The 14,788-nt window shown below is 49.2% G+C and overlaps 1 protein-coding gene across 1 annotated transcript; it reads left to right on the top strand.

Annotated features, from left to right (window-relative positions):
- The first annotated feature begins 5,245 nt into the window (after positions 1 to 5,245).
- Positions 5,246 to 11,804, top strand: LOC119449285 (adiponectin receptor protein 2). The gene has a single exon (XM_037712789.2). The coding sequence runs from the start codon at positions 5,246 to 5,248 to the stop codon at positions 6,848 to 6,850; it is 1,605 nt and encodes a 534-aa protein (XP_037568717.1). The 3' UTR covers positions 6,851 to 11,804.
- The last annotated feature ends 2,984 nt before the right edge of the window (positions 11,805 to 14,788 follow it).

The raw sequence follows: 14,788 nt of genomic DNA, 5'->3' as shown, positions 1-14,788 counted from the left end.
AGCTCAAACGTCTTTCAAGCCATGATGTCGGTGCTTGCGGTAGTTTGCGTCCACAATCAGTCTTCACATGTCCTGTGAAAGCGGCGTACAAACGATGTGCACAGGCGCATTTTGGCATCGATATACGCAGGCACATATGTTAAAAAACATCGAAAATAGGTTCAAACCTTTCCTGCCCCTATACGTGCACTGATTGGCATCAAAAACCATGTCACAGATGGGAAATAGGGGCACAGCCTTGACATGCTTTAAGTACGTTTTATGAATCGCGGGAAAATAAAGAAACAGACCACATAAAAGGTCGCGATTCAGAGAGTGACGCTGCGGCATTGAAATAGCGCAATAGCGTTCGACAAAAAGTGCGCCCGTTTGCTACTAGGCAAAATGACATCGTACATCAGCAGCGAATTCCTTATTACTAAATATCTCACTTAGAGTAACCAGACACGTGCAGCGTAACTTACACAAATCACGGACAGAAACTATCCACAAGCAATTCTCAGTAATACCGCAACTATAAAGGGTACCGTCACAGTTAAACATGTTTATGCCACCATCTAATTCCGTCTAATCATAGCTCGTTGTCATAGAAGGCTTCACCCAGTCATTTCTCAACAAACTGCAACGGTTAGCAAAAGTTAAAGGCCCCCGAGCGTTTCCTCACGACTAGATTGACATTTTTCGCTCTTCAAGATATCTCGTCCAATGAAAACAGAAACATCGATGCAAGTCAAAAATCTCTCATTTTGCTCAGTGGTCAGTATACCCACCCGAAACGATGGTGGAACATTTACATGAACCGGAGAATCCACTCATGCATGATGCATAACCTTTCACGACGTGACTGGTAATGCCTCATGTATGCGCGTGGCATGTTAAGCATTCATTTCACATCAGGACACTGGTCTGTGTAACCATGGCTATCTGATTACATGGCGTCTACTCGCGCTTCATCAGGCTATTATATAGCGCGCTTAACCATGGGCCACGTTAAGTACGACCATCTTAATTTTTCTTCATATTGGTTCCACGCGCGCTAGTCTGTGCGCCTGTTGGCCAGACGCAACGCAAATGTACATCTGCTAAAGCTCTAAACAGCCAGTTCCCGAACGTCAGGCGTGGCCCGTTTGAGATGGGACACGAGCGCAGTGGCCGTGTCGCGCTCAACTCCCTGTCTTCGCCAGAAGCCCGCTGAGCTGTGGCGCGCACACGCGACGTCGTGCTGCGTATAATACGCACTCCAGTCGGACGGCGCGACGAGAGGCTTCCTCCCCCACCCCCGGAACTCCTTTCACTGTGCGCGAGTGCAGACGGACGACGCGAAGCGGTCCCGGAGAATCTCGTTTCTCGTCCGCAGAGACTGCGGCGGAACAAAAGACGGCCGCAACAGCGCGGAAAGGGGGAGCACGCGACGAGTGCAGCGAGAAAGAGGAGGGCCAGCCCGAGCTCCGTTATCGGGGCGGAAATAAATGGCCCCTGGGCTCAACCTTGGGACAGGGGCGGCCAGGAGGAGGTTGCACGGCTGCTCTCGCAACAATGAAAGAGGGACTCGCCGCGAGCGCGCTGGTGTCCATCCAATTTATGGAATTCATTAGGGCCAGCGCGGGGCTCACGACGCAAGAGGGAGCCCAACGGCGAGGAGGATGGGCGAGTGGGTGGGGGCAGGCAGCAGCAAACCTTGGCCCGCATGTTGGTCGTGCGACGCCGGTGGAGGTGAGCGGGAACGGGGCGCCCCGGCCATGGCTTTGGCACGCTCCACTTTCTCGTCGACCGCCAAGGCAAAAAGAGCAAAACGTAAAGGTAAGGACAGCAAGTAAGCGAAAACGTCCCAGCGGGCCGAATTCGCCGGCGCTGGGGACCCGGGTGCACTCTGTGCGCGGTGCGCGCCGCCCCGACGAGGAGAGGCGTCGTGTGTACGGCATAACCGCGGTGAATTCATTCAGCGATTGCCCCAGGAGCTTTCGGAAGGATTCCGTTCCATGCCTGCGAGGCCGATTGTCATCAAGAGGTGACAACATCTGGTGACAGCAGCGTTTTTTTTTTTTTTTCTACGCTCCTAATACGCCCGGTCACTCGGCCAAGGAGAAATACGGACGTGACGTTGGACTAACGGGAGTGCGAGTACGGCGGAATGCTTACGTCTTTGCAGAGAACTGAGAGCCAGAGCAAAGCCATTCTTAAATTTTATATTCTTACGTTCTTAAACATTTTGTTTCGGCCTTCAGTGTTTCGTTTTCCATTATGACACAATTGAATATCTGAATCATGAATAAAAAAAATTGAAACCTCAATGCAATGTAGTACATCTCACAGCAAGTAAAGAAAGTTTTATGCTTAACGAATTCCACAAGAACACGAAGACACTTTACAGGTGTGGCTTTCTTCTCACCCTCCTCCATTGTTCAATGGGAAATAAAGCTTCATTCATTCATTCATTCATTCGTTCGTTCTTATATACCTTTCCTGTTGCTTTTTTGGCGTGTTTTTTTCCCCCAAGAGTTCAGCATCAATTTGTATCTTCTTTCAGTTAGTTTTTGTCAATGTGCAAAAGTGCCGCAGCTGTAGCAAAAGTGAAATTCATGCACACGTGTGCTTACCTGTTCTGTAGCGTTCAAACTCACAATGTTGCAGCGCAAAGGGACGTAGAATAGACGCAGGCATATAGGTGCGTTTCCGGCTTGCCGATACTAACCGTAAGGCATCCAGAAGCATCACACGGTAAAAAATTGGTTTAGCACCTTTGACCTCAAAACGTTTCCTCTCATTGGATGCAGCAGATGCGCTATCATTGCGAACGCACGTGCATGCCAACGCGGAAAAGGTACCAAGTTATATACAGTAAGTGAGTGTTAAGTTAATGTCGCCGTTAGAAAATGAGCCACGCAACCTAATGAACGCTGCAAGAACACCGCTGTATTAGTCAGCCACAAGCATTAGCAAAAATTCCTTAAGCATTATTGCTGTGCTGACAGAAAATTAACTAGGCCAGAACATTTTTTTCCCCCGAATACGAGATAATGCGAGGCTTTGCCGCTCGCGGCACTTTTAATGGAAACACAAAATGTTCGGCCTAGACATCATCATCGTTGTGAGCGGCAGGAACAATTCCATGCATCGTAGAAACGGCAAAAAAATTTGGCATCCCGTTCAAAAAGCGTAAGTTCTTTGGTCAAGCACTGCTCAGAATACTCCTCGTGCAACACAGGGTTCCTTTAAACCATTCGAATCTAACCTTTGTGTCAATCTACGCGAAAGACCGCAGATGCATTTCATACAAAATGAGAAATGTATGCTCATCAACATTTCATTGTTTAATACATGCGCCTTCGCTTGCCATCGCTTACCTCATTGCGTTTTTTTAATCATCTCATACTATACTCTACTTGCTTCACAGACAGCGATCACTACTCGTTATTTCATGCAGCGACATACTGGAATACAAGCCGCTGGATTTACCTAAAAACGACACCGCTAAATCGGAAATTTACATGAATAAGATCAAGTAGGGATGCTAAACAATCTCAACAAACGGAAATAAACATCGATCAAAACGAGCATTCATGACACCATGAATGTGTACACCCTCGCTCACGCTGTGTGAAATGGACAGCCCTTTATAGCTTGGCATATTTTTTTACGGTAGTGCTTTTGCAGACGCCAACCTGTTGTTAGTAATCTTCCTCGAAAGAGAACGGTCGCCATACTTATACGAATGAATTGCCTGTGGTATTGGCCCACTCACTTCTCCCGGATACGAGACCTTTTGGTAGATCAAAAGTAATCCCAATGAAAACAGCGCATAAAACACGGACTCGTCTCGTAAGTTGTGCCTCCCTTTAGCGCTGTTTTCACCACGTAACCTAACCGACTAGCCCAATCCAACACCTTTCTGATCAAAAGTAAGCCTGAGCTTGCTTAAAACAACCACGAAGGCGCGTGCCGCCTAAAGCCCGCGACTGACGGCAAGCAACTCAACAACGTGCAAGATATGCTCAGAAAGCACGTATCGAGAGCATATTCTCATTACAGCCGTTATATCGCTTCCTGGTTCTACGTGTTGGTGAGCAACCTAGGATTCAGACGCGCGGTGAATGGCTACTGCATGAGTAGAATGCGCTGTGTGCACGGCAAGAGTAGCAAGAAACCCCACCTCAGGGGACGGTTGGCATACACACTGCGAATACGTGAGCAATACGGCGTGGGTTGTACAGTACATGCCGTAGTTTATTGCGTCAGGTAAATATACGGGATTTCATGGCCGTTCCTGAGCGATCCCGAGGAAAAGCCGGGCATACATAGACACAGAGGGCTCTGGCATGATTCGCTGGGTGTGGCGGGTATACCACGCATTCTCACTGCATGTCACTTCACTAACTTCGAAGTATAATTATATTCGAAAAAATGCTAAAGCTTCCAAATCAATCGCATCATGGCGCGATAAAGGATCCGCCGCCGTTTGATTCAAAAATCGACTAAATCGCAGAATGCCTATGCTGGGCAGCCAAACTTTTGTGAGGCAGCATATGCTCTCTTTCATTTGCGGCGACTGCCACTGCACTTCACGGAACTATAGATCAATAGGTGCCTCGCCAAGGCAGGCTGGATCACGACTTAGGCGTTACGATGAAGCCCTGCTCCTGAACAATGACTCTGGCGCCAATTTATTCAAGTTTTTCCGAGGTGCAGATTTTTATTTCCCAGGAGGCGTGCAGTTTCCACGTGACACAGGAACTCCAAATTGGACTGAAGTTATTAAAGCAATGAAAGATTGAGGCGCGTATATCTGGCGGCGAATAGCAGGGGTCAGACATTAATTCCTATCCAACCGTTTTAGTTCGTGTTATTAAACGTGCTCGCTCAAGTAAACAAAAAAGAAGCAAAAAACATATAAGGAAGCCTACAGACACGCTTATTCCGCGCGGCAGACGCGCGATGAGAAAAGTTACATCGTTTTCTTTTGCAACCGCATGTTACGGTAGATTTTGCTGTAATTTGCGTATTGAAAACATTTTACACCGTTCAGAGCACATCAAACATATTGGAAACTCCAATACTGCGCCACACCCAGCCGCAAAACTGTGACGAGGTGACCAGTATAGTCAGTCTTACAAGCTAAAAGTAACTCTTTTTTTTTTTTTTTTTTGCTCGAGATCTCTCTCTCATAAAGTAGTCATGGTAGTCATGAAGTCATGGTGGGATGGTGTCATGTATCTGAGTGCACAGCGCGTGCGCGGCGTCCGCTTAGATGTTGTATGTCGCGCCAGCAGCCGACCTGTCTGGCTGGTATACAGCCGCAGCCGAAGCCGGCCGATCAATCCGTGGCCCAGCCGGGTCTGCCGTGTTCGGCTCGCCAAGGCAGGCTCCATCGATCGCGACGATGCGGTGTGACGTCATCCGCGCAGCGCGCTTGCGCCGCCCCGAGGTCCGACTGCGGTTCACGTGCGCAGACCAGAGGATCGCCGGCGGAGGCCATGTGCGACCGGCGAGCCGCCGGCGAGCCGGCGCGAGCCCGCCGATAGCGCGGACCACGAGGAAATGCCGGAAACGCAGCGGCGCGTGCCGGCTTCCCTCGGCCGATCTGGGTCACCCGAGGGACCAGGCGGCTTTCGCTCTCACCGCCGGCGGGTCGGCAGCGACAGTCGACAGCAGCTGCGCGCGGGACTCGTCGGCGCGCCGTGACCCGGGACGGACGATGTTCACCAGCAACACGGACGGCGCAGCCGAGGTGGCCGAGCCCCTGCGCACCGAGCTGTACCCGGCCGAGCCGGCGGCCGACTCGGCGCTCCTGGACGACGACGCGCCGGACGATGCCGAGCCCGAGAAGCCCGAGAAGCCACCCCCGGACCCCGGCGTGCCGGACGGCCCCGTTGTCCGACTCAGGCAGGCGTGCGCGGCCAGCCCGGCGCGGACTGGCGAGCCGCTGCTCGACGTCAACGGACGGCGGCCCGACGCCCACCGCAAGTTCCTGGTCGAGGTGCGGCTCGACGAGGAGCCCAAGAAGACGCTCACCCACTGGGACGTGTGCCACTTCAGCGCGCTTCCCAAGTGGCTGCAAGACAACGACTACCTGATCCACGGCCACAGGCCTCCGCTGCCGTCATTCCGCGCCTGTGCGCTCTCAGTGTTTCGCGTGCACACCGAGACTGGCAACATCTGGTCGCACCTGCTCGGCTCGCTAGCGTTCGCCACTACGGGCGCGCTCTTCCTGTGGCGGCACAACCTGCCGCTCGCGGAGCAGGCCGTGTTCGGAGCCTTCTTCTTCTGCGTGTTCCTCTGCTTCTTCACGTCCACGCTGTACCACACCATGCACTGCCACTCGGAGCACATCGGCAAGTTCTTCAGCCGACTCGACTACTGCGGCATCGTGAGCATCGTGGCCGGCTGCTTCACGCCCTGGATCCACTTCCTCTTCTGGTGCGAGCCGCGCACCAAGCTATTCTACCTTCTGCTTGGCTACGCCCTGTGCGTGGTCACCATCAACCTGACCATGTGGGAGAAGTTCGGCCGGCCGCACTTTCGGCTGCTGCGCGCCTCGGTCTTCACGGGCCTGGCCGTCAGCTGTTCACTACTTCCAGGCGTGCACTTCGTGGCAGTGCATGGCCTTCACCTGGCCTTCTTCGAGCTCGCCTACGGCTGGCTCCTGGCCATGTCGCTGGTGGCACTGATCGGCGTGGCGCTGTATGCGCTGCGCGTGCCCGAGCGCTACTTCCCGGGCCGCTGCGACATCCTCTTCCACAGCCACCAGTTCTTCCACCTGGCCGTCATCGTGGGCGCCTACATCCACCTGCGCTGCCTGTGTGTCATGGCGCTCTACCGGCACTCGCCCATCGGCGCCCAGTGCCGCGCCTGACCATATCCCGCAAGCAATAGCGAGCTTCTGTGATACCGGGACGACGCCTCACACACGTGCCGGAGGGCCTCCCCTACAGCGCGCCACTAGGACAGACAAGAGGGACTATTTTGCATACTTTTATACTCCCCGCTGCCGCCGGCCCACCCCTGCTGTGCGTAGACGGTGCATCCTCGCCGCTCGCCGAGTTCGGTTTCGCACGCCTTTCCTCTCTCACCTAGCGCGGTTTTGTGCGAGCAGGTGCACACGGTAAGACCTGTCGCTCCCTCCGCCAGTGCACTCAGCCGGGGCCCGTTCTTCGTTCAGCGCCCCAGCGGCCCTGAGCGACGAAGGCCCCGACAGGGAAGCCCGGCGTCGCCACATCCGAAGTGCCCGCTGGCGTCGGAGTGGCAGCTTTTGAATGCAACTTTACCAATGTGCCCCTCGACAGGATCTTTTTTGCTATCTGAAACCACAGTGCCGCGACGTTGACTTGGGTTACTCTGTCCCTTTCTGGATGTCCTGAGTGCCGCTAATCTCGCGCCCTCGTTCTGTACTTTGCTCTTTGCACCTCAAAGCATCTCTAACTTCGCGCGTAGTTTTTTCAACCTTCATGAGAAAAAAAAATGAAAGTGAGAGCGTAGAGCAGACGTAGATTAGAGTAAGAATTCTATAGGGAGCATTTCCAATAACACATAAACTGAGAGTCACATCTTTAAGCACAGACATCGGGCAACTCAAGCAGCCCATGGCTGAATTTTCAACCAGCGTCCTTACAGCATGCGCAACAAAGGAGACGACATTGTTCAGGTACGCTTGCACACGCTGTCGTCCCCTGGGTTGCGCACATTCCATGCACAGCAGAGAGTTCGCGCCGTTGCTTGCACAATCTGTCACTCGACCCGCTTTATGCAAAACGCTTTCTTTCCGTTCGAGGAAGACATTAATACTCACGCATGAACTCAAGACAGCGCAAACTGCAACAGCGATTCCTGAATCGTTTTGGTGCGCTTTGTCGACAGCGAAAAGCTTGACCGTAACTTTTACCTCACCAACCCTCTCTCAGCGACACTTGCATCAGCCCTCTAGCAATTTTACTGCCCGCTCGGGCGCTTGTACAGTTAGGGTTCCGACTGCCTATGTACAGTACAAAACGTCACATATACTTAAAATTTCCATTTTATCCCGTAAGGGGCCGCGAGTGAGCGAAAGTGACTGCATGCATGCCGACCAAGCGCGCTCGAGAACTTTCTAAGAGAAAAAAAAATAGAATGCCGCCTTTGAATGACTGTGCAAACAAAACATCTAGCAGTATTTTTAACCTCGCCTTTCCTCTATATCACTCTCTAGCAATTTCCCACAATAAGCCCATATCCTGAGAAAGGACTCAGGCAGCTCGGTTGTCGACTTTCGGCTCAGAGCATGGCACAGAGCATAGCAAGAACCGGCTCGATCAGTACCGCTCGCTCCGAGCAGGTACGCTTTCTTCCTATCGGGACGCAAAACGCGCACAGGAGACTGACAGGTCGTTAGTCGTATGATTCCGAATAGCGTGTCTGTCATCTAGGTCTTTCACCTCCTATTTTTTTATCACAACAACGAAGGTGAGATATCTCTATATGTCCGTCTCCGACGGGAATAACATCGCGCCGTCAGCTTACGCATATAGGTATATATTCTCTCCAAGCCAGGAAGCTCGGGATGTCGGTAATTCCACAGCATAGCGTAGTGATTCAATGCAATTATTCCTCATAGACCAGCGCCTTGGCTGATAAATAGTGCGCTGAGGGCGCTGTCCAAACCAACAGTTTTTCAAAGCTGACGAGTAATTTGAGCGGCGGAGAAAGCAAAAAAAAAGGAAAACATCTTGAAACACGCTACGTCTTCTAGGTATTTGCTCTTCAGCACACTTGCCTTGGAGGCTCCGAGTCCACTAAGGCAGGAACAACAATGAAGTGGCGCTATAGACAACAATCAAGGTGCTTCACGCGTGCAATACAATGTTTTCGCCCCTATAGGTGTTATGGCGGCGCGTTGCGTATCGAGCGATAAGGGCTACACTCTATGACCACGCTTCATTTTTGCGCACCAGCGCCCTCCTCTTTCAATCAAGAAGCCTCGCGTAGCGGTTTGACCAACAGGCGCTAAGTGGCGGCCCATTTGTACATAGGTCAGCGTATAGGCTGGCTCGCCGCTTATTTGTTACTCTTTCTTTATTTTTTCACGCGTTTCTGTTATACTCTTTGTTGGCGTTTGGACGTGTAAAAGGAATGGCATGCACTCATGCAACACACGGGCTGGTGGCTTGCTGCGCCACCGGAGGATGCAATGCGGGTCGCATTTCTGAAAAAAAAAAAGGGGGGGGGAAAAAGCGTGTGCAGCACTCTCTTTAAGTCGCCCAGTTGTCTCGTCTAATGCTGCTTTCGGTGCGAAACCTACCTTCCCAGAGCGGAACACTCTAGGAGTGTGCTCGCTGAGTTGACTACACCTCCGACTGTCGCCAGTGATGTTCTTTTGACCACGTCACACTCATTGAGGAGTCATATTTACATTCAGATAGTATGCGAGCTGGGCGACATGGAGGGAACTGCGCACGTCACCATACGGGCGCCTTTCTTTCGAGCGTTGGCGCCAGAGGTCACCGCATTGTTGCACTCTCTCCTCACAGTTCTCTAGTCAGGCATGAGCGATATGCATGGATCTAAAGAGTCCCCCCGCCTTCGTGTGCTGTAGCTATATTATAGCGTTGCCGTGAGCACCTGCACGCTGGTGTCCGCCGGAGGCATAGCAAAGTGAAAGGTGGCATCGCACCTCTGCCGGCACGCGTCATGCCGAGGACTCGCCCACACCGGAAGATGCCGCGATTGCTGGCCTTCGTGCGAACGCGTTCCAACTTTTCTGGCTCCGGTCGACGCACCAGCACAGGCGCATAATTCGGATCACTCCGCGCATACACATGTTTGTGCGCGCAGCCTCGTGCACCTGCTTCGAGCGTGATCAGGCTAAGCGAAAGATTTCTGTTGTCGCACGCACCATAACATGCAGCCGGAACAAATTTCATAAAAATGTGGCTTGTATTTATTTTCAGCGCCACGACGCCATTTAGTGGTGTAAAAGTATTGACTTGCGTGTAGTGTTTCTCTCTTAATCAAATTGCTTGCGTCTAACGCACACTATAACCTTCGGTGCAACACATCCAAATACTATTCAGCTACAACGTGCAACGACACAAAAATGCAATGGTAAAGCATCCAACCGATGCTTAGAAAAAATTCACCGTGGAAATATCGAATTGTCCGAACTCGTTAGTGCTGCGCACGAAGGCAGAAATAGGCGCCGTCTACGGAGCAAGTCTTTTGAATAGCGCTGACAGTTTGGTACGAGGCTCCGAAGGCAGCGCCAGAGGCAAATGTTTGCTATAGCATGTTAGGTTAATGAAGGTAGTAGGTAAATAAAGGTGAACGGTTTGCGTTCGCCTTTATTTGTTTTTGTTTTTTTTTTCAGCCGCAACGCACAGCCAACTTAGCGGCCTTAACTGCAGAGCTATTACATTGGTGCCACGTCCGATAAGTTTGTAGATATTACTACTACACAGCTTGCACGTCTTCACATTCGAACCCTCCGACCTCCCGCCACCCACCATCATGAAAAAAAAAAAGAAATCGATGGCTTACACTGCAGCATTTGCGCACCCGAACGCCTCTCTTCCTTTTATATACATATATATTTTTTGTTTTTGTCGAAGCGTCTTTAGTCACGCTCTCTTTATACCGTTCATAGTGAGCGAGCAATACCTTGGGGTTTTTGTTGTCTCTGCCAAGGGCAGATATTTAACTTAAAACACCAATTATCGATTTGCTCCACAGAGCACGACGACCGTGGTAGTCGTTGACGAGTGCGGAAATTAGCGCCTTCTTTGTGTACATGCACAAGGCTACGCGTACTGGTTGATTGTAGTCCGCCTTGAAATGTTACCATGTCGCAATGCACACCTCGACATTTTGAACTCGTAGTTCAGCAGCCTTTAAAATTTTCTACATCCAGAAAGTTGTAAAACGGCCCGTACGATTTGAATCACCAAAAATTATTCGTTTAGTTGATGACAATCCAGCAATGTCGCTATGCGTCGACTGCTTAAAGAGCGCGTATCAAGTGCACAATTCTGAATACTGTGAGAGGACCCACATAATCGGTATCTGGACCAAACTAAGACATTTGAGAATAATATTTTCTCAAACATAACTCTAAGAATATGATCCCTTGTAGGTGGTGGAAGGTAGCTAATAAAAAAAAAAGAAGGAAAAGAAAACGAACCCTCGGTAATGTCAGTTGTAATCAGCACTTGAGTTCTGAACAAATGATCCTGTTCATGGATTTTTTTTTATTATTCATTATTATTATGGGGCACTAGCGCGCCCGGGCATTAACGTTTGTGCTCGATTTCCGTCCTTCGTAGATACGAATAAAAAATAGTTTCCCACCAAAAATATGAAAATAAATTAATGCAGGCAGATATATTATACACTGCTTACAATAAATAGGTTGTCAGTGCTAGGTGCACGCAGACAAACTTCACCTGATAGCCCGCCCGTGAATGAATACGTTGTTGTTACTCTAGGGTCAGTGTTGCGCTTTTCTGGATGTAGAAATGTTCAGGGCGTTTGTTAGACCATTGCATTCACCTGAACGTCCATGATTCATTGTGTTTGGAGAGAAAGTGAGCACAGAGAACCACACTGGCGTCACGTTACACGCACGAAGATTGTCGCGCGCAGCCTGTGCCCCAGAAACACCACTACGTTCTCTTTCACCATGGAGATGTTCGAGGTGCCGCGCCAATGCATCGTCATCAAAGACCAATAAAGCGAATTAAAAAGGAGAAAAAAAAAGAAAACAATGCAGAACGGACTCTGTACTTGTCTTTTCCTGTGTCTATTCAAATTTTATTGTGCCTGGCCAGCCGGCATAATGAAAGTCCGACCATGTTGGTGTGGATGGGAAACAGCCGAGCTCTACAACAGGTCTGATGACACGACGTTTCGCAGACGTCTTGGCATTGATTTCTCAGGTCGATTAGAAGCTACGACTTTTCTCGAAGACCGCAGGTGACATTTCGCCAAGTGCGTATATACCGTCATCGGATAGGTTGTCTCAGGAGCCGCATGCACCGCGACTGGGGTCACACTTAATTCTCCACACCGACAAACTGACCTCTTATCTTATCTGACGTCAGTGCACGATAGTGACGAGAACGAGTGGCCTCCGTGGCGCAGCGTCTCCTTCACGCCGAAAGTTCTGTCCTTATTTTAGAGGATTCGACAGCTTTTTTTTTTTTCCTCTCTCTTTCCTTTTCCTTTTTTGTTTCTCGCGCGCGAGCGGCTCACAGGTTCTTCTGACGAAATCCTGCTTGCCCTGAGTGATCTCCCCTCATGGCTGAAGATTCGTGGAGGGACTGCCGTCCGCGCAGAACCACCGCGCGGGAAGCAACACGGTGGTTCTCCCTGACAAGCTGGTGACGATTCTATTCAAGCATGCATGCCGGCTCTGCCTGTTGATGGAATGGATGCCGCGCCGTGAGCCACTGCTGCAGTATTCAGCTACGTGGAGGTCGCCGTGGCGGTATGTAGGAAACACAGAGCAAGCTATTCGCTCGAGCTCATCGGCTGGTCTAGCCGATTACCTCGAGCGAAACACGATTTCTTGCGCGCTTTATATAGCCAACCGCAGTAATACAGGCTGACTTCTTCGTCATACAACCACACGAATGGCGAAGACACCTCAAAGTTACAGGTGTACACAGAATTTCTTTGTGTGTCGCTAGAATTGTGTGGCACCAGAATCTCCAGCTTCTCTCAGATATTTTTTTTCTGCTCTTTGTTGTCGAGTGATATGCCAAGACACACGATTGCAACCTTTTCCTACCAAAAGCTCTTCCTCAGTTCATAAAACGAAGAATGATTGCGTTGAAGGATTTCGTTATCAGTGCCGACACAAATATCTTTTTTTTAATGAAATAGTAGCGGTGCCTTCTTAGCTGTGTGACGTCGAGGCCACGTAATGAGCGCAATGAAAACACCTTATTGAACACGCGGGAAGTTACTGGTACACAGTGGTGAATTACGGGCGAAAATTCCTCGTAGTGGAAAAAATAGTGTGGGAGGTTTCGCCACTAAAGGGCGCCTGCTATCCCAGAATATTAGATCAAAGGAAGCTATGAGGGAAAAAATAGAAAAAGCTAGAGGGAATAAAATGATGCAGCGCTATCAAACAAACATTTAGACTACGAAGGCAAGCTGAGAGAACGAACAAAAGATAAATGTGTGCATAGACTACCTTTTTTTTAACTATAGCGCTGTGTCGGTTTCCTTAGCTTGGCGTGAAGGGCTGATGAGCATAGGATGAATTATAAATAAAGGATCTCTTCAAAAATAATGGACTAATATATGTTTTTCCCCTTCTGCAGCGATGAAGCTTACCACTTATTTATCTGCGAGAAAAAAAAAGCTAATGAAACAGCGTAGAACACGCACGAAGAGAACAGAAATTAATTATGTGTGATAGCATGCGGGTCACAGCCACTGAAAGGTGCGCAGTAAGATGGCATTCTTGGGCAAAAATGTGGAAAAAAAATTGAAAAAAAAAACGGACTAGCCAGTACGCAGCATTACACAGAGCAACAAACAATAGGCTTATATGTATAGCAACCCATACTACCACTACAGATGTGCTGGTTAGCGGCTCTGCTCTCTACTGAATTACGCAATGACACCGCAAACGCCACCCAAATATATCCTCACTGCAACAAATATACGCCTTCAAGGGCGTTGTTCTTTTAATAAAACAAATAGCCATCTAGAAGCGTTCGGCTATTCTCTCACATTAAAAATCATTGGCGATAGCAACTACACAATTTTTTAAAGGAATTTACAACCACAAAGCAAGTGAGTGCCATCTCTGTGGTATTTGAGGTCTGAAGTTTATTTCGTTCTTCTCCACGAAAAGAGGACACTGATGCAAAAGGCATCACGAGGCCTCGGCGCCCACTATACAGATAGCGTTGTAAAAGCAGCAGGTAATTAAATGTACAGAAAAGGAATAACATAGCTTCACACAATCAAGTACAAAGTAACAAAATATCAAATGAATAAAAATTGTCGTCCAAACATATCAGAAGATTACGTAATTTCTGCGCATGTTAACGCTGTAATTTTGTATGTATACAGAAAAACGCATGCGTGAAAATATTCACAACGTGCTGTGTGAAGAGCAAAAAAAAAAAAGTATGTTATAGAAGAGCAATGAAGCATTCTTCTTTCTGGGGTTTACGTGCCAAAACCAGTACTGATTATGAGGCACGCCGTAGTAAAAGCAATGAAGCATTGAACACTTAACGGAACTCTAAGTTCGGGATTAATCAATTGGAATTTAAGTGTTTTGCTGAATTTCAGAACGCTGCGCTGAAATTCATTATCCAGATGAAAATGATTTAGTACCGTAGCCATTAATGATTTAGTTTTTGTTTCCGGGAGTTGGTTCTAACCTTCAGCAAAGTTAGTTATTGGTTTCGGAATGGGTATCGTGGCGATGTGGTGTTTGTAAAGCAAAGATAACATTGCCGAGGTTTAACACTGAATACGCCACCACAGAACTGACAAACAAATGTTTGTTATCTTGGAAAACACTATCAATCTTTCGACAGTGTGTGGCCATTGCTATGTGCCCTTTGCTGGAATGTGGTAAGTGCACGAACTGTTTCTGTTTATGCAATGAGCTCTGAAATAGTGACCAGGGCACCGGTCATATCACTTTCTAAAACCCAACTTGTGTGTAGGTGTGCACTTAAACAGCGTGTGTTATTATGTGTCATTTTGTGCCAAGCCAACAGTTGAACAAAAATAAGAAGGAAAAAAAACTAAATCGATGTCATTGGGATTTTTTTAATGGTCTCTCCAATCAGCA

This window comes from Dermacentor silvarum, chromosome 1, assembly GCF_013339745.2.
Source record: "Dermacentor silvarum isolate Dsil-2018 chromosome 1, BIME_Dsil_1.4, whole genome shotgun sequence".
Classification (NCBI taxonomy): Eukaryota; Metazoa; Arthropoda; class Arachnida; order Ixodida; family Ixodidae; genus Dermacentor; species Dermacentor silvarum.
This window is presented reverse-complemented; position numbering and strand designations above follow the sequence as displayed.

Coding starts and splice junctions, on each gene's coding strand:
- LOC119449285 (XM_037712789.2), top strand. CDS start 5,246: ATGTTGTATGTCGCGCCAGCAGCCGACCTGTCTGGCTGGTATACAGCC.